Consider the following 27801-nt stretch of genomic DNA (forward strand, 5'->3'; position numbering starts at 1 on the left):
AGGTGTTTGTCTGTTTGTTCGGACTAATCTCAAGAACCACTGGGTACCACACAAACACCCACAATGTTACCGTCACACACTCACCCTAAAGGCGGGTATCCACTTGCCGACAATGAAGGCCTTTCGGGGGGCCGTAAGGTTATCGTTCAGTCGTTCATTATACTGTGCAGTGGCTATTGTGCCTACACTGAACGATATGTAATTCTGGGCAGGCACCCTCCCTCATCCACGAACATGCTCAACCTGACGCTATCGTCAGTTTGACCGTCATGGTTGGGCGATGAACGCTGCCGACAACGACCATCGGGAGCGCGCATCGCTGGTCGTTTCCGGCATATCCTCCGTACGATTAATGAACAAATGAATGATAAAGTCGTTAACGTTCTATCGTCCATTTATATCGGCAAGTGGACACGCGGCTTAACACTCACGCTACGTAACACACAATCACCATCAATGTTCTCCATCACAAAAAATTAGCAGGAAAGAATGTCAGAACGGAAACAGACAGAGGGGAGGAGAGTGAGAGGGGGAACGTGGAAGATGGGAGGGAAGAGAGAGACAAAGTAATGGGATGAGGGAGAATAGAGCAAAAAAGGGAAATTGTGGAGGTAGAAAAGGGATATAGCAGAAAGTGAGAGATGAAATAAGAAGGGGGAAGTGGGGAGGAAAAATGGGGCAGGAGAGAGAGTAGAAAAAAAATTCCGGCAGCACTGGGGAAAGCAATAGTTAAAAAAAATAGAAAGAACGCTAGACAACGCTGGGCATTACATTTAGATTGTGTGGGTATATATATATGAATGTTTTTAAATATTAATTTGTGTGTGGATGTTTTTTTGCTTTAATGTGTATTTTGGGAAGAGTGTATTAGCCGTATCCACACTAAATTTTCACACGCGAGATTCACACTGGGTTCTATATAAAAAGCAAAGTGAAAGAGTCATAAAAACATTTTTTGCATCCAACTCAGAATCAGGCCTAGTGAGGAGGGATCCCGCCCCCCTCAACAGACCCCGCCCCCATTAGGGCCGCTTCCATAAATTCCCGGGCTGGTTTTCCATACCAATCCGCCCCTGGTGACTAAGATGCATTTTTGGCAAAATAAGACGCAAACAAAGACGCCTGGCGCTACCAGAGCCTCACGGGACCTGGCTTTTTGGCGCGTCTGCAGCAAAAATATGTAAGGACACATCTGTATATGTGATTCCTGAGTGTTCCTGTCATCTATGGTTGTTTAGTTCATTAGTTGTAACATTATATACAGTGGTGGCCAAAATTGCGGACACATTTTGAAATTTTCATCTTTTTCAACTTCGAATGCTTATAAAAACTGTTACACTTCACGCAGTGCAATGATTCATATATCAAATGAAAGGAAATGTAATGCTGAATTCAACACAATAAACAGAGGTCAAATATTTGCATTACAAGGGAAGTTATGCTGTGAAAACAACACTTAGGACAGTAACATCATAAGTACACAGGAATTTTCACCCTATCGGTATTTCGTTGGATATCCTTTATTTTTCAAGACCACAGCACAGCGACGTGTCATTGAGCCAACCAATGTTTGGAGCTCTTCCTACTTTTTTATGTGATGCCATGAGACAATTATAGCCTCAATTAAAAAAAAGCCAAAACGACCAAACTAAATATCAGTGCAAGCAAAGCCAAACGTGCAGTGATGGGTTCACAGAGACCAATATGAACAAAAGGCAGACTGCAGAGTTTCCAGAGAACTGCAACTGAGCTCCAATATAGCAGAGATTGGCTGGCTGGACGGGGTAGAGCTTCTGCTGATGGATTATTGCTCCAGGGACAAGAAAAATAAAGTCTAGTAAATAGAGATCATAGCTAGAGCACCTCCTGGAATATGGCTGTGGAAGTAGGAGTATGCAATAAAATGGGAGAATAGACTCACATGCCAGGACCGGAAACTAAGCAAGGCACAGATAGGGCCTTGAAGGAGTGTTGATGAAATATGGGTAATCAGAGTCCTAATTTGAAATTTAAGAGTCCAAGTTGAGCAGGCAGACACCAGTATTTATAGCTGCCCCATCAGAGCTGGCATGGTGGGAGGATGCCAGATCATCGTCATTGACATGATCCCCAATCTCCTAGTGAGTCTCCAGTAAGCAAAGGAGTGTGATGGCGAGTCCAGGGGAACAGCTAGTAAAGGTTCTATGTACTGTATGTCAAATCCAGCTGTGACCATGTAGAACCGATCTAGGGGACCCGGAGCTTGATTGAAGAGATCAAAGGGTGGTACAGGCATATAGCCAGCCAGTGAAGGAAGTACAGAGGTGTCCTCATACACTGTTTGTTATGTCTCGCCAAATAGCTCCTCTCGGCGTGCCAGGTCCCAGGCGAGTCCACCACACTGAGCATCTTTTTCTCTCAAGGGGGTATATTTACTAAAGTGAGAGTTTTTAAAAGTTTAAATGTTGCCCATAGCAACCAATCAGATTCGACTTATCATTTATCTAGCACCTTCTAGAAGAGAATAGCTAGCATCTGATTGGTCGCTATAGGCAACATCTCCATTTCTAAAAACTCTCACTTTAGTAAATATACCCCCAAAAAGTGCATCTTATTCGTCTAATTAAAACAACTGGGAGCAACCGAAACTGCATTGCTAGCTTACACTGATCAATTTGATGTGCGACATTTGTACATCTATGTGCGATTGAGTCTGCATATGTGCAAGGGCGGCTCAGTGGGGCGGACACAGCTTTTTCTCATGCCACGTTCCATTGTGCTTCACCTGCAACTTTGTATGTGTTCAAAATTAATTTGTATGAGATTAAAGTCGCAGCCCAGTGTCTCTAGTACACAGTGAGTGGTTTGTCACTGCGTCTGCCATGCCATTAAGATGCATCATTTAAAGAAAAACACCATACGCTACACCTCTTGGAAATAAGGGCGTCTTGTGCCACTTGGCGTATAGGTGCTAGGTGTATGAGGACACTTCTGTAGGTCAGCTGATGCTCTGTAGAGTAGTGGAAACAGCAGCTTGCTATGACGGAGCTGGACTAAGGCGCATCCACCATCTTAGGCTGCCAAGCCATGTCCCCACAGGCTATACGCTTATAAACTCCTAACATAATTTTCTTTTTCTCTTTTAATTTAAATAATCTTAACAAAAATCATGGTCAACGTGGCTGGAAATTATAGATTTTATTATCTTATTTGTTTACAGCCAAAATAAATGAATATCCATTATTTAATAGATTTACACATTATATAACTATAAAGTATAAATACAATATAAAATGAAAACTAAACATAATAAATTCCATTAGTTACTAGGCAAACTACACAATGAGTCATTATAAAACATAGACCAGCAATGTACATTAACTTGCATAGAAGGAGTGAAAACTATAAAATTCTAAATTGATTTTCATGGTTAAGGTGTTACATATATTCCAACACACATCTCATCAATTAAAGCACAACTGTCACTGACACAGTGCAGGCGGCAATTTTGGGGTCATTCTCTACAATACAGCTGAGCAATACATGAAGTATCTCAGTGATGTCACTGTGCCCTAGTGAATGGATAGGAAGAATTCTCATGGGTGATGTTTCAGTCGCCAAATGGCGGCATCTGCTGTGTGTTATGCTGTAATTCTTATAAGAATCATTCTATATTTAGTATTATATATAATTTCTAAAGCATTAACATAGCCAAGGTCAGGGCTTTGAGGGGCTCATAATCCAAACAAATAACCTACTGTACAAGGACACAACACATATAAGGTAAGGCTGACCCTGCTTAATTGCTCTTACAATCTAAGAGATGAGTAAATACTTCATACATGAGGTAGCGGAATAACAACTGAGGCTGTTGGCCAGGACACATGTACATGGATATAACCAGAGTGATCTTTTTTGGCTCAAGCCAAATGGTAAATAGATACTGTACTAGTTCCTGGCTCCAGTCAAATGGTGGATACAGTTACTGTGCTAGTTCCTGGCTCCAGTCAAATGGTGGGTACAGTTACTGTGCTAGTTCCTGGCTCTAGCCAAATGGTGGATACAGTTACTGTGCTAGTTCTTGGCTCCAGTCAAATGGTGGATACAGTTACTGTGCTAGTTCCTGGACCCAGGCAAATGGTGGATACAGTTACTGTGCTAGTTCCTGGCTCCAGGCAAATGGTGGATACAGTTACTGTGCTAGTTCCTGGCCCCAGGCATATGGTGGATACAGTTACTGTGCTAGTTCCTGGCCCCAGGCAAATGGTGGATACAGTTACTGTGCTAGTTCCTGGCCCCAGGAAAATGGTGGCTACAGTTACTGTGCTAGTTCCTGACCCCAGGAAAATGGTGGATACAGTTACTGTGCTAGTTCCTGGCCCCAGGCAAATGATGGATACAGTTACTGTGCTAGTTCTCAGCTTCAGGCAGATGCTGACCATTCGTAAAGCACAGCAGTAATTATAGATTAAATCAATGCACACCACTGAGTGAAATGCGTGTCTGTGTGACAACCTAGAATTATTATTATTATTCTCCTTTATTTATATGGCGCCACAAGGGTTCCACAGAGCCTCACAAAGTACATAAACAAATGAGCAAACAAGAAAATAGTGACTTACAGTACAAAACAGTGCAGGACAAGGACATGGTTTATAAACATTGCCACAATAGCGATCATAATCAAAAGCAGGAGGGCGTCAGCAACCAAGTGTTCGGTGCTCTTGTGGGGAGTTTGGAGTAGATGATCATATAAGTAAGGGAAGGAGAAGCACATGAGGGAAGAGAGCCCTGCTCGTGAGAGCTTACATTCTAAAGATGGAGTGTAGCTGTGATTTCAACCTTTAACTCAAATTAATTTTGTGCTTTTGAACAAAGTTAGAATTGTCAACTTGGTTGTATATATTTAGTTGAAAAAGAATCAACAAAAAAGAAGACTCCTTTTGGCAGAAGTTATGAGATTGAACAAAATAATTTAAATATATGGCAGCACTTAGAGTGCTGCTGTCATATACAGGACAGTCACCTGATCAGAAACAATCAATTCTAAAACAAATAGACAGGACAGATAAGAAGTCTGCTACACATTCTTCCCAGTTCACTAGAAGTGTGCAATACGAGTGTTTCTTCATCGTTACCCTAGGGGACACAGGGAGAACACTGGATATAGGGCTGTGCAGAACGATTGGGCACCAGTTAATCTTTTTCTGACATCAGGCAGCCCAGCTTTCTCTCCCCTATAACCCACCCCCAGCCAGGCCAGTTGTTGTTTGGTGCGCGCAGGAAGCGGGCACACTTAAACAGGTCTTTAATTTATTTATTTTAATTTTATTTTTAGTGGCCAGCGCAGAATTGTCCTATAGGATGCTCAGTGCTGCCGCTCCACCAACTCCCGGCGCCAGTGGCCGCGGCGCTGGCGATCAGGTCAGCGACCTCGGCTGAGTGCTCCAAAGGCACAGGACCCCTTGCAGGGAGCCGTATTGACGCAGCTTCACCCGCCTGCAGGTCTCTGACAAGTGGGTGGGCGAGCCACCCAAACCCATGCTAGACCACCAGGGCACATAGGTAAAGGGGCACTGCGCTAGTGGTGGCCATTTGCCCTGGGGGTTCCATGTCAGATGGTGGGCTCTCCTTGGTAGCTCCTCCCCCAGTGCCTTCCCGCCAGTGGGTTGTTCCTCCTCTTCCTCTCCACAGAGACACTGAGCGGCCATTTTCAGTGCGGCCGGCTGCAGCTAATCTCTGGTGAGCTGGGCTCCTCTCTCCTTGTATACCTCACTCTCAACTGGGACTTGGACTGTTGAGCACTCACTGCCCATTATATCTATACTACATGTACTGTGTGCTTGTTCTTATAGAAAGGTATTTTCTTTTCTATCGTTTTGCCTGTCATTTTGTTTAACACTGTACAGCAGGCATGTCATGCGGCCCAAATCAACTATTTCTGCGGCCCCAGAGTGTGGGCTCACATATACATAATTTGCGGCCCACACTCCTGTCACGATCGGAACACAGTTCCGATCTGGCAGTATAGGCTGGCAACGCTGGGTCTCTGAAGCGATCAGAAGCCTCTGATCGCTTCAGAGGCCAGCGTTCCCAGTGATGCAGCGCGCGGGAGATGTAATGACGTCACCCGCAATGATCGGAGCCTGCGCCTGCCGCTCTGGATCTAATTAGATCCAGTCAGCGGCAGCATCTACTCGGGACAGCAAGGACTGGAGCAGTGCCCTGCGGCCGTCATGAAGAAAGGTAAGTACTGCACAGACAGGCGAGTGGGGCCGTGTTCTATACTGGGAGGGGGCACACCATAAGGGGCATTACTAGAGGCACAAAATAAGGGGCATTAGTGGGGGCATTATGGGGGCTCTGCATAAGGGTCATTAATGGGGACTCTGCATAAGGGGTATTAATGGGGACACTACTAAGGGAATTACTGGGGGCTCTGCATAAAGGGGCATTACTGGGGGCTCTGCATAAGAGGCATTATTGGGGGCACTGCATAAAGGGGCATTACGGAGGACTCTGCACGAGGGGCATTACCGGGGGCTCTACATAAGGGGCACTATTAAGGACATTACTGAGGACACGACATAAGGGGCATTACTGGGGCACTGCATACTGGGCACTACTAGGGCACTGCATAAGGGGCACAAATTCAGGGGGCATTGCAAAAGGGGCTGTAATACAGGGTAGAATTGCATAAGGGGCACTACTACAGGGGGCATTGCATTGGTTTTTATGAATAGAAAACCTTTCAGAATTGCATATAAGACTTTTTTTTTTTTTTTTGTTGCGGCCCACACACTCGTAGACCTTGAATATTCAGCCCGGTTGGTATTTTGAGTTTGACATGCCTGCTGTACAGTCTCTCTGTGTACTGGCAATTAACCCTTGTATGAACATGGTGAGGGGTTCACTATGCCCCACCTTTATTATACCCCACTTGATATTACCTTGTGCGGCCTTACATTCATTGCACCTTCCCCATGTTGCACACATATGTTGCTACAGCTTTATGTGTGGGGATTGCTTTGGATTGTACTGCGTCTTCCAGAGGCAAAGCATCTAAAGAGGTAGTCAAGGAGATGGGAGCTCATGTGTTATGCACATGTAAATTTTGTTCTGTTGGTTTCTACCCGCAGAATTCAGTCCAGGATGGTCTCTGTAGTCTGTACTGCACAGATACGCAATGAGAGATCCCATCCACAGCCTCCATCCAGGAGCCGACTTGGGCTGCCTTGCTATCACAGATAATGATGCAGCTGATTGACCATTTGACAACCCTCCCTCCGACGGTGGCCCACCCTGCCACAGTTCTGCAGTCTAATCTGTAGATACCCGCTTTGGAACCACCATGGATGAGTTCCATCTCCCAGTGAGTTCAGGATTTGGTGCATGTGTCCGCTTCCTTCCAGTAGATGATGATTAGGACCGTGCTTCCAAACGCAAACCATCCCGGAGGGAAGGTACTGCCCCTCAGTCTGCTTATGCTTCAGACTCAGAGGTTTCCTCTGACCTTGAGGTAGTCGGGTCCGTTGCTTCAGATGGGGAGGCCTCCTCTGTCCAGGCAAAAACTTGAAGGATCTTAGCAGAGGCTTGGACCATTCCTAAAAGACGCTTTCAGGTCTCCAAGCGCATTGCGACCTTTTATCCGTTCCCTGACAAGCAGCGTCACAAATGGGAGCCCCCTCCCGCTGTGAACACGCATCATGCCCGCCTAGTAAAAAACTCTACTCTACCTATCCCTAATATGGCTTCCCTTAAAGATCCAATGGACACCCTAGAGGAAGGCCTCTCCTCTGGAACTCCCAGAAACCAGTTATTGTCCCTTGTGGTGCATATTAAGGAGGTGGCCTCCTATATGGATGAGGCAGCCTTTGCCCTAGTATCTCAACCTTCAAAGTATCAGCTTCCTCCGTTGCGGCTAAGGAGTCCTCTGGCTTTGTTCCTGGCGTGCTGACTTCTAAGAAGGCTCTGGAGGCTCCTCCTTACTCTGTGGACATTCTTTTTGGTCTGAAATTGAACAAGATTATTGCCACGGTGGCGGCATCCAAGACAACGGCCCCTAAGTCACAAGTGTCTACTTTTTGCTCCTTTCATCCGCAAGGAAAAGCCAGGGGCCAGTCTATTTCCAGGTCCCAGGATTCTTCCTCCAAGGGTTCCAAGCCCTGAAACAAACAGCCCTGGCCCGCCAGACGTCCCACCACCAAGATGGGCCAATTTCTGCTTTTCTCCGAAACCTGGCTGGCGACCAACATTGGATGCCTTGGTACAGGAGGTGGTTTCTCAGGTCTACACTTTAACCTTCCAAAGGCGTCCTCCAGCCTGGTTCTGTTCCACTGGCCTTCCAGCAGATCCAGGAAAAGCAAAAGCACTGCACTCCCCTCTGGCCTCCAAGGTAATTGCTCCAGTACCCCGGTCTCAGAGAGGCATGGGCTTCTATGCCAACCTCTTCTTGGTTCAGAAGCCAAATGGGTCAATACTCAACCTGAAGGCCCTCAACTGCTTCTTGCGGGGCCACAGGTTCTACATTGAATCTGTGTTCTATCATTTTGGTGCAAGAACTGGGGAATTTCATGGCCTCCCTGGACATTCAGGATGCCTACTTACATGTTCCAATCCAACTGAATCATCATCGCTTCCTCTGGTTTGCAGTCCGGGGGGACCATTACCAGTTTTAAACTTTGCCATTTGGTCTCATCACGGCTTGTGTCTTCATAAAAGTCATGGCGGCTCTGTTATGGTGCAGACGTGTTAGTATTCTCCCTTACCTGGATGATCTTATCCTGGCCCAGTCTCCAGATGTCCTCAAGGAACATCTTCGTCTGGCGACAGATCTGCTCCAATCTCACGGGTGGAGATTGGAGAAAGTCTTCTTTAACTCTGTCTGAGCAGATGCTCCACCTGGGGGCTCTACTGGAGTCCACTGTTCAGAGAGTCTTCTGGCAGACAATATTCAGGACCTTCTAGACAAGGTGTGCAGATTCTTGCATCACCACTGAGTGTGTTTTCTCCTGCATCCAGATCCTTGGCTCACTGGTCTCCACTAATTTCACTCCCAACCACTTCAGAGGGAAGTTTTGACACAATGGAACGGTTCCTATCTGCAGATTAAGTCGCAGACTATCATTCGCTCTCGGCTCTCCCTCTTGTAGTGGCTCCAGATGCCCCACTTGGACAAGGGCCGCCTTTTCTGGATTCAAGATAGGGTCCTTCTTACCAAGTCTACGTGTGTGAGCGGGCCATAACCTGCCAGCAATCCTTTCAGGGTCAGTGAACGGTTCAGGAAAGCAACCTTCCAATCAACATTCTGGAGCTCCGAGCGGTCTTTTGGGCTCTGTCTATTGCAACCGCCTCTCCAGCATCGTCCAGTCAAGGTTCAGTCTGACTACACAACTGCCTTTGCCTACATCAACCATCAGGGTAGCACTCGCAGTCATGATGCCTTGAAGATGGCGAGTTGCATTCTCAGCTGGGCAGAGATTAATAGTACGGCTCTGTCTGCAGACTTTATTAAAGGGGTCCAGAATTGGGAAGTGGACTTCCTAAGTCGCCAAGACGTTCACTTGGGCTAGTGTTTCTCTTCATCAAGATGTCTTTCAGCTTCTGGTTCATCACTGGGGCCTTACGGACGTCGACTTGATGGCGACTCGATGCAACCACAACCTGCCAAGGTACGGGTCTCGCACCAGAGATCCGGGAGCTGTTCTGGTAGACGCCTTAGCAGTTCGGTGGGTCTTTCGTCTCATGTACATATTTTCTCTGATCTCTCTAATTCCATGGGTTCTCTTCAAATTGAAATTGGAAGGTGGCACCATGATCCTCGTGGCTCCTGATTGGCCTTGGCGAGCTTGGTACGCAAATCTTCAGGGCCTCTCCAACGACGCTCCTCTGCGTCTTCTGCTGTGGCCTGATCTCTTGTCTCAGGGCCTGTACTTCCATCCAGATTTGACCCATCTTGCTATAATGGGATGGCTCGAGACATCTGTCCTGAGAGCTAAGGGTTTTTCCAGAGCGGTCATTCGAACTATGCTCCATGGCCGCAAACCTGCTTCAGCTAGAATTTATCACTGGGTATGGAGGATTTATTTCTCTTGGTGTTCGGCCATGGGCCTTAACACTAAGGGCCGTATTCAATTGCCGGCAAAAAGTTCTCGCTGATGACATTTCGCCAGGTGAAAACTTTTGCCCGTATTCAATACTAAAGACTTTTCGACGGTGCGAAAAGTCTATGTCTTGTTTCCCGCTGGTTACATTTGCCTCTGAAAGGAGGCGAAAAAAAGTGCAGAATTGGGGGTTGGGGGTGCAAAGTTGCGGGAACACACCTGCAGCCTTGGGAAAGTCCCCCAAAAGGTAAACTGTGTAAAAATAAAAAGTTTATAAAATACCATAGAACACCCCAAAAAAGTACTTTCATTTTGGGGGTGAAAAAATCCAAAGCTCGGGGACAAACTTAAAAACTAGCAAAATCGACTCCAGGGGATCCCAAGTATGCCCATGCTTTTTTATTTTTTTTGATTGCAGGTGCATGCTGAAGGTGTGTTTTTCAAAAACGCACTTTAGCGAATTTTAACCATGCTTGCACCCATTTTTGTGTACCCCAAATTTGCTGGGACTACTTATTTTTGCAAAGAAAAAACCTGCTAAACGCAATTCTTGACCACTTGTGCAAAGACGCAAAATAGCACCAATTGAGAGCAATTATGCACACCAAATATCTTCAGTAGGGCTATTTGGGGGTATTCATAGTGATCCCCCATTTCAGTGCATCTTTTGGGGAGGGTGTCAGTGTGGTTTCCCCAAATCTGACAGGACTATTTGCCGATTTCAGGTTTTGCCGGGACGAGTTCTCGCGTCCTTTGCAATTGAATAGGACGAATGGCGGTGACGAGCGCGATACTTTTCCAGAGCCAAAACCAGCGATGAGGGCGGAAACGCCGTCATGCGAATAGTCCGGGACATTTCGCCAGCAATTGAATACGGCCCTAAGTCCTTTTGCCTCTCCCAGGTTATCTCTTTTCTGCAAGCGGGCCTGGATTTGGGTCTTCACCTTTTGTCCCTGAAGGTTTAGGTTTCCGCCCTCTCTGTGCTTTTTCAGACATGCATTGCGCTGTTGCATGACGTCAGAACTTTCTTTCAGTGAGTCCTCCATGTGCAGCCCCCCTTTGTTCCTCCGGTGGCTCCTGGGGAGTCTTAGGGCTCATCAGTCTTCTCCCTTCGAGCCTTTAAAGTCTGTGGACATTCGCTGGCTCACGTGGAAAACTCTGATCCTTCAGACCATTGCATTGGCCTGGAGATGTCAGACTTCAGTGCGCTGTCACGCCGTTCTCCATTTCTGATCTTTCACTCGGCTCAGACCGTTCTTCAGATACGGTTAGGTTTACCTTCCACAGGTAGTTTCTTGGTTCCACATCAATCAGGAGATTGTGGTTCCGGATTGTCAATCACCCGATTGTTCACTGGAGAAGGCCTCTTTGGATGTGGTTAGGGCCCTCCGGATATATGTAGCACACACTAGGGTTATCCGTAAGTCAGATTCCTTTTTGTGCTCTACGGCTTTCACAAACAGGGCTTGCCGGCTACAAAGCAGTCCTTTGCCAGATGGCTCCATTTGACTATCCGCCACGTGTACACGGCGGCAGACCTCCCCTGCTCCGGCCGTGGGGACTGCTCATTCTACTAGGTCGGTAGGTAATTATTGGGCAGCCCGCCGGTGTGCCTCGGTGGATCATCTTTGCAAGTTACGTGGTCTTCTGTCCACGTGTTTTTCCGTTTCTATTCCTTTGATACCTTCGCCTTCCTTTTGGGCGGAGTTCTCAGTGCAGCTCAGGAACATCCCCTCCCTTAGGGGAAATGCATTGGGATGTCTCAGCATTGTCCCTGTATCTCCTATGGTAATGATGAAGAAAAGGAGATTTATGTTCTTACCTGGTTAAATCCTTTTTTTCTAATTCCATAGAGGACACCGCACCCACTCTGATGCACCTGGCTTGCTCCGTTTCTGGTTCTCCTGACCATCTGTTTGGATCTGTATGTACCAGTCCTCCTCCTTTCTCGCTCCTGCCTTGGACTTTCTAACTTAACTGGTCTGCCTGGGGCTGGGGTATAGGGGAGAAGGTGGCTGGGTTGCCCTGATGTCAAATAGATTAACTGTTTGGTGTCCAGTAATTCTACACAGCCCTATACCCAAGCATTGTCCCTGGATCCCTTAACTCGAAAAAAAGGATTTAACCAGGTAAGAACATAAATCTCTGCATCGTTCCACTCCACCGTGTATCCTTCCCAATTCACTCTCAAACTGTCCAACCCCTCCCCTTAGTATACAAAGCTCTTACGAACAGGGCCCTCCTCCTTATTTTTCTCTAAAACTATCCACATCACCAGTGGTCCACTCTAGTGCCCTCAACCATCTGTGGAAACAAAACTATTCTGTAGCGATGAGTGTCAGTGTCTGGTGATCACCTAAAAAAACAGCTGCTAAGGGGTCACGTAATGTGAAAGAGGAGACTCGTCTCTCTCATATCTGTATGTCCTAACATGTACAGCTGCAGTTATGGCAACAGGGCAAGTACTGCCCTCTGGCCTTTAAACGGAAAACTTATGTTTCACATAGCGCTAGGTGGTGATCAGCAGACAAAAATCAATAAGGGGTCCCATCATTTAAAAGAGAATTGTGGGTGCCAACATTTATGCCAGGTTAGGGGAAAAATCTTTCTCCACCTATTTTCTGTCATTTAGGATTTAATACTTGGCGGTCAGATCGATCACCAGGCAATAACTTCTGTGGGGTCACCTAGTTTGAAAGACAGCCAAGTACCTCCTCCAGGTCTACAGCAGCTACTGCAGTGATGCTGGAAATGTCAATCAAAGATTTAAAAAAAAATGTCAGACTGCCAATAACAGCGCCCAAAGTGATCTTTAAAGCAACTGAGTATCCCGGCAAGCTATGGAGATGTAGGGGGAGCAGGAGTTAAAACATCTAGAGTAAATTTAAAGTGCCCACATCTTATTGAGCCTCTATACCCCAGTGACCTGCATTTTAATTGGGACCCCCACAAATATATTTATACCCATTTCAAATTTACATTCATAAAATACACATCATTTGTACATTATTTTAGAAAATGGCTGCCATCCTGTTACATGTCTACCAGCTTATGTTTTTTTTCCGGTGTGCACTTTTCTGATATCTAACAAAACGTGATGCATCTGTAAAACATTATCACACACTCATAGCTTGGAAATGGTTTCACACCTGTGTTTTCTTCTCTGATGTATAACAAGGTTTGATTTGTCTGTGAATCATTTGCCACACTCAAGAGCATGGAAATTGTTTCTCACCTGTGTGTTCTCTGATGGCTAACCAGCTCTGAATTCAGCGTAAACCGTTTCCCACACTCAGAGCATGAATGTGGCTTCTCGCCTCTGTGACGCCTCTCATGTTTAACAAGATCTGATTTAAATGCAAAACATCTCTCGCAATCAGAGCATGGAAATGGTCTCTCACCTGTGTGAGTTCTCTGATGTTTAATAAGATCTGATTTGGCTTTAAAACATTTCCCACACTCAGAGCATGGGAATGGTCTCTCACTTGTGTGACGTCTCTGATGCCTAACGAGATAGGATTTTTTTGCAAAATGTTTCCTACACTTAGGACAATTAAATGATTTGTCATCTGTTTGAGAGATTTGATGTCTAACAAAGACTGACTGATATATAAGACATTTACCAGATTCAGAATAGGGAGATATTTTAGCACCTGTATGAGCTGTACTGTGTGTAGCGATCTCTGTTTTATCAGGAGAACATTCCTCATGGTTTAAGGGACCAGAGGTCATAACAGCACTGGGAAGTGCTGGATGTATATTTAGGGTAATGGGGTTTTCTCCTGGAGAATCCTGTGTGATTTTATCTTCTATTTGAAACTCTGGAGATGAAACGAAAAATCCCTCCGAGGTATTTCTGCTTTTACCACCATCTGCTGGAAATAAAATATATGTATGGAAGAAGTCAACGAGGTGCAAATATTCTTACTATTAATGAATTCAAGGTGTTTACTTAAGCCTCATTAGTCTGTACTGACAAAGGAGGGTGTAGAATAGGAGACTGATGTAGTGACAGAACAAGGAGAATATGTGACTATTTTCTGTAATAAGTGATTATTACTCACCTGTGCTGTTATCTGTAGGGATTTCCTCCTCCTTACACTGCTGATCATCCCTCACACACGTCTCTTCTTCTCCCTCTATATATTCTGCCTTCATATCAGTCACATATGTCTCTTCTTCTGTCTTCATATCTTCTACCTTTATATCAGTAACATATGTCTCTTCTTCTGTCTTCATATCTTCTACCTTTATATCAGTCACATAGGTCTCTTCTTCTCCCTCTATATCTTCTGCCTTTATATCAGTCACATAGGTCTCTTCTTCTCCTTCCATATCTTCTACCTTAATATTAGTTAGAATTTCACCCTATATAACCCACACAGAAAATATAATTACACATTAACATACCTCTTATACCCCCTCTACAATATGTGATATCATTAACTGAGATTAAACAGTAAAATATATCAGTGTATAACGACACACACAGCTTGTCTACAGATCATGTAGTGATCTAAATCCCACCTACCTGATCCACCTGTGGGATCCTGTGATTCTCATCTGTACAGTCCTGGAAATAAAGAGGACGGGGACATCTCTCTGGGGTATCTCTGTTACTGGGTCCATCTGTAGAAGACACACAGTGAATACAATTGGGGGAATTGTCAAATTACTGAGTTTCTGGCATGAGACTGTGGTCACTGTCACTTGATATATTTTCATGCCAAAGCAGACTCTTACCGGGAATTGGACTCGTTTGAAATTAAATAAATGGGAACAGTAATAACTGAAGTTTTGTATCAGTAAACAGGGCTTATATCAATTTTCTGGAGAAACGGGATAATACGTATCAATCTCTACATGGTATAAAGTCGTGCAATTCAGTGTGTAGACCAATAAGAGGGAGACAGCAGAGTGCGAGGATCCATCTTACCTGTCACAGCATCAACCTTTACTGCTGCCATATGAGATCTTCCATATAACATGGATTTGGTTTATTATATCTCCTAACCTGAAGCCAAGTGTATGATCAACTACCCTCAGGCTGAGAAGTGCTTTTACAGGGGATTAATATGTTCAATATGAATAGTACAAGCCTTGCACATATAGGAAGCCCTCACACCCTAATATTGTTCTACCAGTGTCGGTTTCCAAGTCGTCACAATGTACATTAGTGTGGATGTATCTTATTAGTATCTCTGCTGAGAGAAGAGATGTCATCTGCAAACTCCATGTAAGGACACTGAGGTTACGTTTAGTCAATGGCTCCCAACTGTCCCACTGGGCACTCATTAGTTTGTACTGACAGATGTAGGAGATACACCAGAGAGAGTGGGGAGGAGACTGGTCAGATCTCTGGGCTGGTAACACACAGACTTCTGCTCTCCCCCTCACATCATGTCACTGTGTGTTACCAGCCCAGAGATCTGACCAGTCTCCTCTCCACACTCTCTGGTGTATCTCATACATCAGGAGCCATCAGCCCCTATTAGACTTCTGCTCTCCCCCTCACATCATGTCACTAATAGGGGCTGATGGCTCCTGATGTATGAGATACACCAGAGAGTGTGGAGAGGAGACTGGTCAGATCTCTGGGCTGGTAACACACAGTGACATGATGTGAGGAGAAAAGCAGGATCTTAATAGATGCTGATGGCTCCTGACTCCCCCACTGAACAGATACACTGTCCTCATTAGTCTGTATTGACAGAGGAGGGTGTAGAATAAGAGGCTACTATAGTGACTGAACATGGAGAATGTGTGATTTGTCATATGTGATTATTACTCACCTGTGCTGATATCTGTAGGGATTTCCTCCTCCTTACACTGCTGATCACCCCTCACATACGTCTCTTCTTCTCCCTCTACAATTTCTACCTTAACAACACTAAGATCTTCATTCTAATTACCATACAAAAATATAAAACAACACATTAATTCCTATTAAGGAAACCAAACATTATTAAAAAGTAGAGAATCGAAGTATAAGACAAACACAACAAGTTACTTTGGCATTTTGTAATTTGGTGAGACCATAAATCCCACCTACCTGATACTCCTGTGGGATTCTGCGATTCTCGTCTGTACAATCCTGTGTATAAAGTGGATGGGGACATCTCTCTGGGGTATCTCTGTTACTGGATCCATCTGTAGGAGACAATGAATAAATTGGTTATTTGTTATAATCATATGATATGGGTATCTAGGGTTGCTCCCTCTTTGAATGAATTAAAGTCTCCTCTTACCCAGTGATATAACTATCCAGTGATTCATCATCACGTCCTTGTACAGATCCCTGTGTTCTTCTATATACTCCCCTTCCTGCATGGAGAGATAGACAGTGACATCCTCACACCTTATAGGAACCTGACACACACAATGATACAGTCATTACCCAGACACATCCCCTGGTGTTACTATATAATGTCCCATTCCCAGCAGTCACCTCTCCAGTCATCACCCAGACACATCCCCTGGTGTTACTGTATAATGTCCCATTGCCTGGTGTTACTGTATAATGTCCCATTCCCAGCAGTCACCTCTACAGTCATCACCCAGAGACATCCCCCGGTGTTACTGTATAATGTCCCATTCCCAGCAGTCACCTCTCCAGTCAGCAGCTGAATGATCTTGTTGGTCAGTTCCAGGATCTTCTGGTCATTGTCTCTCTCATGTATCAGTGAGTGAGGTGGAGGCACCGTGATGGGGCTCTGGGTCCTGCTCAGTCCTCCTGACACACAGAGATGGCTGCTGGGTGTCTCACACTCACCGGATGTCTTCTTCACTACAGTGTAATCCTGTGTAATGAGAGACCTTAATAAACATGTAAATCAAACTGTACTTAATTTGCATTGTTCCTTACAGGTTAAACTCAAATCTAAATTGCAGTGTAACAAAAATATGTCCAGCATTTGTGGGCTACATGCAAAAGAAGCCAGTATGTACCCTGCATGCATTGCAACATGGAGTTACTTATACGCTCCCAACTCTGAATCAGGCCCAAATTATCCATGATTACAAATACATCCACCATTCTATCTATAGACATTTCCTACATAGACTCTCTAATAATGTGTATACAGCATTTATCTCTTCTGTTCTCTGTCAGTGGCGTTTATCAGACAGTGCAAACAGCAAGATGTGATGGTCACTGAAAATGGCCGGCACCTGGCAAAGGGCAGGAGAGCAAAGTGTTATATACTCTATACGCCGTCACTCCACCCTGGATAACTCTGCTCATGCTAGCATCCAAGATGTTTCCGGCCCTCCTCTGGAACTCAAGTCAGGCTTTCTACCAAGCTCGCCAGCTTCAAGCCTTTACTCAGAAACCTCTTCATCAAAGCCTATCAACAATCCACCTAATCTCCACTCTTCTCCTCCCGTCCTTGCTTATCCCCAGGTCACCCTCCAACTGTTTTCCCCTCCCCTCAGCAAGCTCTTACGGGCAGGGCCTTCCTCCCTCATGTTCCCCCCCAGCTCTACTCCTTAGTGCTCCTGTCCATTATAGACCTTCATTGGGTACAGGCTGAGTGCTGAACCCACTTCCTCTCCCTCTGACTCACCTCCACTATCCAGCCAACAGTGAGTCCCCCCCATCCCTTGTCTCTACTCTGTGTACTAACTAGTGTGTCAGTATATTGCCCAGTACAGTCCAATGAGAAGTCATTTTACACTTACTGTACCACTGACTGATGTGTTATATTTTACTGTTACTATGTGTTATTTATTACTGGGATGCGGTCTTAATCCCGTCCGCGGGGATTCAGGCGCTCTGAATGCCGGCTCCGGCATCCGGACTGCCAGAATCCCAAAGGTAAGTAGCAGGGTTAGCGTGAGGGTTAGGGGTAGGCACCCGTACCCAACCCATATTTACCCAGTATGGTGCGGCAGGGAACAAGTGGGGCCTTATAAAGGACGATAATAATAGTACACTGTGGAAGGTAGAGCATATAAGAAACAGCTATATTAAGGGCTCGATTTAATTAGGTGCGATGTGCTGTTGCAACGGCGTTAAAACGCTGGCAATGGCCCGGGACATTGCACGCTACGCAGCCCGATTCGCCACCGAATTCGCCTGAATTTGGGTCAGCGAGCACTTTCAGGTGTATCCGGCCGACCCCCAAGCACGGCCACTGTTGCGATGACACGCACACGCGAGTACATCGCACCTAATTGGATCGAGCCCTTAGCTTGAGAGATTTTAGAAGCAATGCATCAAACATTCAAAGCTGTATGGTTGCTGTGGGCAACGTCTCCACTTTGTTTCTCTAGTCTAGAAGGTTTGATACATCTCCCCCTGTATGAGTAACCTAAGCCCTTCTCTGCTATTTCATTACTGAACTTAAATTACACCTAAAAATATTCCAAAAGTTCTAGACAGCAAACAGTGACGCAGAGAGGGGGGTAGAAGCGGGCAACTGACCCGTGTCCGAGTTTGCTGGAGGGGCCCGGGTCAGATGCTGACAAATATCCCCCTTTGCAGCTTACAACGCACCACAAGCAGCGCATGGTACCGCAATAAGTTTTATACTTTTAATTTTTAGGGGGCCGTGGTCATGCCTTCCAGGTTTGGTCCCGTCCTTGTTCCCACTGCACAAGAGCCTGTCACATCCCCGAACCTGCGCAGCAGCTGTCATACATCCACCCAATGCGCAGCAGCTTTCACACATCCCCCCCAATGAGCAGCAGCTGTCACACATCCCCCCCCAATGAGCAGCAGCTTTCACACATCCCCCCCAATGAGCAGCAGCTGTCACACATCCCCCCCAATGAGCAGCAGCTGTCACACATCCCCCCCAATGAGCAGCAGCTGTCACACATCCCCCCCAATGCGCAGCAACTGTCACACATCCCCCCCAATGCGCAACAGCTGTCACACATCCCCCCCAATGCACAGCAGCGGTCACACCCCCCCAATGCGCAACAGCTGTCACACATCCCCCCCAATGCGCAACAGCTGTCACACATCCCCCCCAATGCGCAGCAGCTGTCACACATCCCCCCAATGCGCAACAGCTGTCACACATCCCCCCCAATGCGCAACAGCTGTCACACATCCCCCCCAATGCGCAACAGCTGTCACACATCCCCCCCAATGCGCAGCAGCTGTCACATATCCCCCCCAATGCGCAGCAGCTGTCATACATCCACCCAATGCGCAGCAGCTGTCATACAGCCACCCAATGCGCAGCAGCTTTCACACATCCCCCCCCAATGAGCAGCAGCTGTCACACATCCCCCCCAATGAGCAGCAGCTGTCACACATCCCCCCCAATGCGCAGCAACTGTCACACATCCCCCCCAATGCGCAACAGCTGTCACACATCCCCCCCAATGCGCAGCAGCTGTCACACATCCCCCCCAATGCGCAGCAGCTGTCACACATCCCCCCCAATGCGCAGCAGCTGTCACACATCCCCCCCAATGTGCAGCAGCTGTCACACATCCCCCCCAATGCGCAGCAGCTTTCACACATCCCCCCCAATGAGCAGCAGCTGTCACACATCCCCCCCAATGCGCAGCAACTGTCACACATCCCCCCCCAATGCGCAACAGCTGTCACACATCCCCCCCAATGCACAGCAGCGGTCACACCCCCCCAATGCGCAACAGCTGTCACACATCCCCCCCAATGCGCAACAGCTGTCACACATCCCCCCCAATGCGCAGCAGCTGTCACACATCCCCCCCCAATGAGCAGTAGCCGTCACACATCCCCCCAAGGTTGATGCTAGATCCTTAACCATCCCCCAATACGCAACAGCTATCGCACAACACCCTACCACACACACCCACCCTGCACAACAGCTATGACACCCCAACCCATGCAAAGCAGATGTCACACATACACCCCATGCACAGTGGCTGTCACATATCCCCCCTGAGCAGCAGCGGTAACACGTCCCTTCCCCTGCAAAGTAGCTGTCACACACTGCACATCCCCACATTACATTGATACCTTGCACTCTTGCAGGGGATCTAGACACAATACCCCGTAGATACGCAAGACAAGAGAAGGATGTGTGGAGCCGAACGAAGCCACACCCGCGTGCCATGTGACCGCAGGAATCACGTGACATAAGGACAACGTTATTGAAGGGGAACTAAACTTTTGAAAAATAATTGTCCCTTCTAGTAGCAAGCGGCGGCCATTTTTCCGAATATCAAATTGATTATAAACTCAAGGCCAGAATGGAAAACTGCAGCAACCCCACGGCTCTGGTGCTGTTGTCCTGTTTATAATTATACAGGAGGAGCAGCCTGTGGTGTCCTATCATTATACAGCGGGAGCAGCCTGTCGTGTCCTGTTATTATTATACAGGGGGAGCAGCCTGTGGTGTCTTGTTATCATTATATAGGGGGAGCAGCCTGTGGTGTCCTGTTATTATTATTATACAGGAGGAGCAGTCTGTGGTGTTCTATTATTATTATACAGGAGGAGCAGCCTGTGGTGTCCTGTTACTGTAATTATTATACAGGGGGAGCAGCCTGAGTTGTCCTGTTATTATTATACAGGGGGAGCAGCCTGTGGTGTCCTGTTATTATTATACAGGAGAGCAGCCTCTGGTGTCCTGTTATTATTATTATTATACAGGGGAGCAGCCTGTGGTGTCGTTATTATTATACAGGGGGAGCAGCCTCTGGTGTCCTGTTATTATTATACAAGAGGAGCAGCCTGTGGTGTCCTGTTATTATACAGGGGGAGCAGCCTGTGGTGTGCTGTTACTTTCATTATACAGGGGGAGCAGACTGGTGTCCTGTTACTGTTATTATACAGGGGGAGTAGCCTGTGGTGTCCTGTTATCATTATACAGGGGGAGCAGCATGTGGTGTCCTGTTATTATTATTATACAGGGGTAGCAGCCTGCTGTGTCCTGCTATTATTATTATACAGGGGGAACAGCTTCTGGTGTCCTGTTATTATCATCATACAGGAGGAGCAGTCTGTGGTGTCCTGTTATTAATATTATACAGGGGGAGCAGCCTATGGTGTCCTGTTATTATCATCATACAGGAGGAGCAGCCTGTGGTGTCCTGTTACTGTTATACAGGGGGAGCAGCCTGTGGTATCCTGTTATTATTATACAGGCGAACAGCCTGTGGTGTCCTGTTGTTATTATACAGGGGAAGCAGCCTGCTGTGTCCTGTTATTTTTATTATTATTACACAGGGGGAGCCACCTGTGGTTTCCTGTTATAATCATTATACAGGGGGAACAGCCTGTGGTGTCCTGTTATTATTATTATACAGGGGTAGTAGCCTGCTGTGTCCTATTATTATTATACAGGTGGAGCAGTCTCTGGTGTCCTGTTACAGCCTGTGGTGTCCTGTTATTATTATACAGGGGTACAAGCCTGCTGTGTCCTGTTATTATTATTATACAGGGAGAGCAGTCTCTGGTGTCCTAATATTATTATACAGGGGGAGCAGCCTGTAGTGTCCTCTTATTATCATTATACAGGGGGAGCAGCCTGTGGTGTCCCGTTATTATTATACAGGGGGAGTAGCCTGAGGTGTCTTGTTATCATTATATATGGTGAGCAGCCTGTGGTGTCCTGTTAGTTATTATACAGGGGGAGCAGCCTGTGGTGTCCTGTTATTATTATTATTATAATACAGGGAAACAGCCTGTGGTGTCCTGTTATTATCATTATTATACAGGGGGAGCAGTTTCTGATGTCCTATTATTATGCAGGGAAAGCAGCTTCTGGTGTCCTGTTATAATTATTCAGGAGCAGTCTGTGGTGTCCTGTTATTGTTATACAGTGGGAGCAGCCTGTGGTGTCCTATTAGTATTATACAAGGGGAGCAGCCTGTGGTGTCTTGTCATTAGTAATATACAGAGGGAGCAGCCTGTGGTGTCCTGTTATTATTATTATGCTGGGGGAGCAGTCTCTGGTGTCCGGTTATTTTAATACAGGGGGAGCAGCCTGTGGTGTCCTTTTATTAATGTACAGGAGGAGCAACCTGTAGAGTCCTGTTACTATTATACAAGGGAAGCAGCCTCTGGTGTTCAGTTATTATAATTATACAGGAGGAGCAAAATTACATTAAATTTTTGTATTTAAATGCCTCCATATGCTATTGTTATTCTTTGGGAGTGGTGTACAGAGGTTCTTGTGATATGTCCCACTATGAGCTGTGTGCACCAGGGCAGAACTCGGGCTAGCTGCAGGATCTGATCGCAGGAGCTGTGTAGAACCAGGGCAGAACTCAGGATAGTTGCAGGATCTTATAGAAGATGTATAGACCAGGGCACAACACAGGCTGTTTGCAGGATCTGATAGTAGGAGCTGTGTAGACCAGGGCATAACTCTGCATGTTGCAGGATCTGATATGAGGAGCTGTGTAGACCAGGGCAGAACTCAGACTAATTGCAGGATCTGATAGGGAAGAGCTGTGTAAAACCAGGGCAGAATTCAGGATAGTTGCAGGATCTGATAGGAGGAGCTGTATAGAACCAGGGCAGAACTCAGGATAGTTGCAGGATCTGATAGGAGGAGCTGTATAGAACCAGGGCAGAACTCAGGATAGTTGCAGGATCTGATAAGAGTAGCTATGTAGAACCAGGGCAGAACTCAGGATAGTTGCAGGATCTGATAGGAGCTGTGTAGAACCAGGGCAGAATTCAGAATAGTTGCAGGATCTGATAGGAGCTGTGTAGAACCAGGGCAGAACTCAGGATAGTTGCAGGATCTGATAGGAGGAGTTGTGTAGAACCAGGGCATAACTCTGCATGTTGCAGGATCTGATATGAGGAGCTGTGTAGACCAGGGCAGAACTCAGACTAATTGCAGGATCTGATAGGAAGAGCTGTATAGAACCAGGGCAGAACTCAGGATAGTTGCAGGATCTGATAGGAGGAGCTGTATAGAACCAGGGCAGAACTCAGGATAGTTGCAGGATCTGATAGGAGGAGCTGTATAGAACCAGGGCAGAACTCAGGATAGTTGCAGGATCTGATAAGAGTAGCTATGTAGAACCAGGGCAGAACTCAGGATAGTTGCAGGATCTGATAGGAGCTGTGTAGAACCAGGGCAGAATTCAGAATAGTTGCAGGATCTGATAGGAGCTGTGTAGAACCAGGGCAGAACTCAGGATAGTTGCAGGATCTGATAGGAGGAGTTGTGTAGAACCAGGCCAGAATTCAGGATAGTTGTAGGATCTGATAGGAGGAGCTGTGTAGAACCAGGGCAGAACTCAGGAGAGTTTAAGGATCTGATAGGAGATACATAGACCAGGACACAACTCGGGCTAGTTGCAAGATCTGATAGGAGGTACTCCATAAATGTATTAAAGTACAACTGAAGTTGCACACAAATAATTGGTTAACGTGGGTACTCCCACCTGAACTTTCACTTGATATGAAAAACAGACCAGCATAGAATCACTAAGTCACTTCTATTTGATGTACTGTGACCAACTGAATCCTTCTAATTTGAATTCTATGTTTTTTCCCTTAAATTCTTGCTGGAAACACAAAAAAAATGGAAAAGGATGATATAGTGTAGTAAGTCCAAAATAGTATCACATAAATAACGATTTTGGTTCCACCATCCAAATACTGTGAACACAGAAATTCCACACTATCTGCTGGGTCAAGAAGTTATTGAGCCAGAAATCTGACTCCTTCCAATCTACCTCCTAACATTTGGGCTCATAAATAATTGTCCATAAAGAGGAAAACTTGATAGTGAATTATACATAAGTGTACCCGGGAGAATGCAGCATAAAAACTGGGTACTATTTATACCAAATATTGCTACACAAAAAGAATAATTGAGACAAGCGGACAAATGATAATGATGGTTGCGGCGGCGGATGGAAAAACTAAGCGGAGAGACGTCCCACTTGAAGCTGCACAGATCCTTGCATTAACATAAAGCTCGGTACACACTGGGCGATAAATCGGCCGATATGTCTTTGAACTATGTCGTTCACAGACATATCGCATCGGTTGTGCAGCAAAGCAGATGGCTGATATATCTGCATATATATATCGGTGCATCTGCTGGTGTGTACGGGCGACCTGCTGTTCGCCCGTGTACGTGGTGCAGGGAGCCGGCAGTGAGTGACAGCTCAACTGGGCCGGCAAATTTAAATGCCCGCCCAGTTGAGACCTCAGGCCGGACACATCATGCAGACGATTGGTGAGTGTATATGGTACCTCCTGGGTGGCGGTGGTTATTCCCCCTGCATGCTTACTATGGATCAGTTCCACTTTGGTAGCTGAGTTGTGCCCAGCACAGACATACTGGGCACAACTCAAATTGCAGCAGCCAGGGTGAGTTGCAACTACTGAACAAGGTGTTCTCTCCTCTGTGCAAGAGGTGACCTGGGAGAGAAAGGCAATACCCTAATTCCCTTTCGGAAGTCTACAAGTCTGACGAGAGGTTTATTATGGCAAGTGGTTGGGACTTCCAACAATGCCCTGCACCTCTTTCATTCAGTCAGGAGGTGCCATTCTCAGACCCTCTGGAAGCTTACTGAATGTGTAGCCCAGCTGGAAGGATCTGTGCAGAGCTTCATCCAGAGACTTCAGGAGCAGCCTTTCACTAGACCACAGGGGTCCCCTCTCATCTCTACAGAGCTTATTCTAGCAGGGACAGGAGCACCACAGGCATCGGAGGTGTGTCCCAGAGTTCCACCAGTTCTAAGATATATCACATTTGAATACTCTAGTCCCAGCACATAGCACCGGGCACAGAGCAAATTGGCTTCTGTGCACGATGCATAGTGCAGGGACTTAGCCAAGTAGGTGGTGCAGCCCTGGGTATTAACAACTCATGGAGCTGCAGCTTGGCATATTGAAGATGTCCAGTACATTTCCACCTCCGGCACCAAGATCCGGAGTTTAATCACTACAGCACAGGACTCAACCTGGTGCTTTGGCGTAAAATATAAATGAACACAGTTCCAACATGAATATGTGTGTGTGTGTGTATGTATATATATATATATATATATATATATATATATATATATACACACACTGTATATATTCTCCTTCCACCAAGATATCCCCCTCCTATATTGTGATTGCTGCACTTAAAGTATCATCTCTCATATCTCAAGAGCTTTCTTTAATAAATACTGTTTCTGCTTCTTCTCTGGGTGGTAGAATATAGGCCCCACAGGATGCAGTCATCGACGAAATGGAAACAGAAGGGAGAATCTGGCATAATTATCTTTAACATTTTGATGACATTTATTCAAGGTTCAACTGATGATCCTAAAAATAAATCAGCAGCATAAAAATTACGCATATAAATATCAGATCTCCATTCCACTCTAGTTCCTCCGACAGGGCTGTGCAGAAGTGCTGAAAGTCATGGGATAGATGCCATGGGGTAAATTTACTAAAGTGAGAGTTTTTAGAAGTGGAGATGTTGCCAATAGCCACCAATCAGATTCTAGCTCTGATCTTTAAGAAGGTGCTAGTTAAATGTTAAGTAGACTCTGATTGGTTGCAATGGGCAACATATCCACTTCTAAAAACTCTCACTTTAGTAAATTTACCCCCTCGTGTTGTGTAGGCATTGATTCCACAAGTGGACTGTAGACCTGTGGAAAGATTTTGACCCATGCCATCTGGATAGCTTCCCACAGCTCTGATATTTGTAGATGCCTGATCTTGGGTGCAAATGGACTTATCCACCATGTCCCATAAATGCTTGATTGGGTTCATGTCAGGCGAACGTGGTGGTCACACCATTCATCGGAACTCTCCAGAATGCTCCTCAAACCAATTCTGGACAGTTTAGGACCGATGACACGGTGCATTAATCTGATGGAATATTCCATCGTTGTGTACATGAAGGTCTGCAAATGGTCAAGCAATGCAATTTAGTGGACAAGCAGACCCAACACATGACACCCAACCCATGACACATGAACCCACCCCACGCTGTTATAGACCCTCCCAGCAGCCTGCACGGTGCCTTGTTGACAACTGGGGTCCATGGGTTCTGCTCACTTTCACAACAAGCATATTTTTTTCAAAGAAATGGGATTTACTTTGTAACAAGTCTTTAAATATCCCTTGGTTATTCTCCACAAACAAATGTCTATTTACATACTTTTTATACATAACATATACATTTGTTACATGTCTTAATGCCGGGATAATATACATTACATCGATATCACTTTAAAATAAATATATGTTTTTATACTTTTTTTTTTTTTTCCATTTAATTTTTTAGAACATTTTTATTTCACAGTTCCTACTTCATTCTCTGACTTTTCACCTGTGATTCTGAGACGGGAGTAAAGCAAAAAAAGAGCAAGTTACTGAGGACATGGGAAAACCATTCTGCAATACATGGGGTGAAAATACATTTATTAATTGCACGCAGAGTAAATACTGGTTGCTGTTGCATGTAGCCAGCAAATGCTGGGCAGCTGTATTTTTACACTGCCATTTAGATTTGAGTTCCAAATCTAAATCTCTCTGCACATTTTACATCTGCCCCACCTGCAGTGCAACATGGATTTACTCCAGTGCATATTTACTTACTTTTTTTTGCTTTATTCCCACATCACCATCAAGCCCTTTATCTGAAAATTTCCAAAAAAAGAGCTAATGACTGCTTCACAAGCGTGCAGTGAAGAAATTATTTTTCGTTTGGCAAAGTTGATGAAGACCATTCATGTCATCCAGCCTAAAATGTTCATTCTGCTTGGTTAATACTTGTATTCTTCAAAAGATATCCTAGCAAACCTAGAGCACCTAAAGGTAGCTTGGGAAGGAGGGGTGAAGCGTCACAATCTGCGTTATGTTATGCAGAACATGAATGTTCCTTTGAAGGAGTCAGTATTTAAGAAGTTGGCCAGGTTAGTGGGCCTTTAATATCCTAAGCCAGGACTGTGAATGTAGGAGCAATGTTTAGTGTCCAGTTTGCAGCGAACGCATGTGCAGAGTGAAGTTACCTGTCCAGAACCTGAAACACTCCCCTTTACCTATAAAATAAGAACTCACCTTGTACTAAGTGCTAGGTCAGAGGTTCCCAAACGCAGTCCTCAAGACACCCCAACAGTTCAGGTTTTAGCCCATGGTTGAGCACAGGTGGTTAAATCAAATTGACTGAAGTACTAATCAAGTCACCTGTGGTCAAGCATGGATATCCTTAAAAACCTGTACTGTTAAGGTGCCTTGAGGACCGAGTTTGGGAACCTCTGTGCTAGGTGATTAAGCTCCATTTCTGGATGCTGTTCTGAGCCTTGCAAACCTTGTCTTATTTCTGTTACTGACCTCTGACTTTTCATCTGCCTCAACCAAAGACCTAATAACCTGTTAATCGATCCAGCTAGTGGTCTGGACTTGCTCTGCCTAGTCCAAAGTCACTAGGCAGAGCAAGTACAGACCACTAGTAAGATCGATTTAGAGGTTATCAGGTCTTTGGGTGACACAGAAGAAAAGTCTAATAGAATCCAAGCCAGAGGTCAATAACAGAATTCAAAGAAGATGTGCAAAACTCGGAGCTCGATCCAGAGATGGAGCTTAATCATCTTACACACAGTGCCAGGTGATACGTAAAGTGGGAGTGATTCAGTTCCTGGACAAGCACATCCACGTGTTGGCAGAACTGACACTGAATGTCTTGCTTTTGCCTATGTCCTGTCATTTCCCTTCTATCTGCCTGTATGAAAGACCCGGATTGCCAGACTACAAGAATTACCACACAGCCCTCAGACAAGTAAACACATAAAATCC

At 45.7% G+C, this 27801-nt stretch overlaps 1 protein-coding gene across 1 annotated transcript in view; it reads right to left on the reverse strand.

Moving 5' to 3' along the window:
• Positions 1 to 3303: 3303 nt before the first annotated feature.
• LOC148508065 (uncharacterized) overlaps positions 3304 to 27801 on the reverse strand; it is a 76165-nt gene continuing 51667 nt past the window's right edge. The window contains exons 9-16 of the mRNA XM_088445069.1: positions 20044 to 20264; positions 16691 to 16882; positions 16331 to 16406; positions 16135 to 16232; positions 15875 to 15986; positions 14614 to 14711; positions 14147 to 14450; positions 3304 to 13957 (exon numbers count right to left, since the gene is read on the reverse strand). Of these exons, the coding sequence (XP_088301195.1) occupies positions 13314 to 13957; positions 14147 to 14450; positions 14614 to 14711; positions 15875 to 15986; positions 16135 to 16232; positions 16331 to 16406; positions 16691 to 16882; positions 20044 to 20264 (1745 nt within the window). The 3' untranslated portion in view covers positions 3304 to 13313. The remainder of the gene's footprint in view (positions 13958 to 14146; positions 14451 to 14613; positions 14712 to 15874; positions 15987 to 16134; positions 16233 to 16330; positions 16407 to 16690; positions 16883 to 20043; positions 20265 to 27801) is intronic.

Source organism: Taudactylus pleione, unplaced genomic scaffold, assembly GCF_031769625.1.
Source record: "Taudactylus pleione unplaced genomic scaffold, aTauple2 ptg000377l, whole genome shotgun sequence".
In the NCBI taxonomy this organism is placed as follows: Eukaryota; Metazoa; Chordata; class Amphibia; order Anura; family Myobatrachidae; genus Taudactylus; species Taudactylus pleione.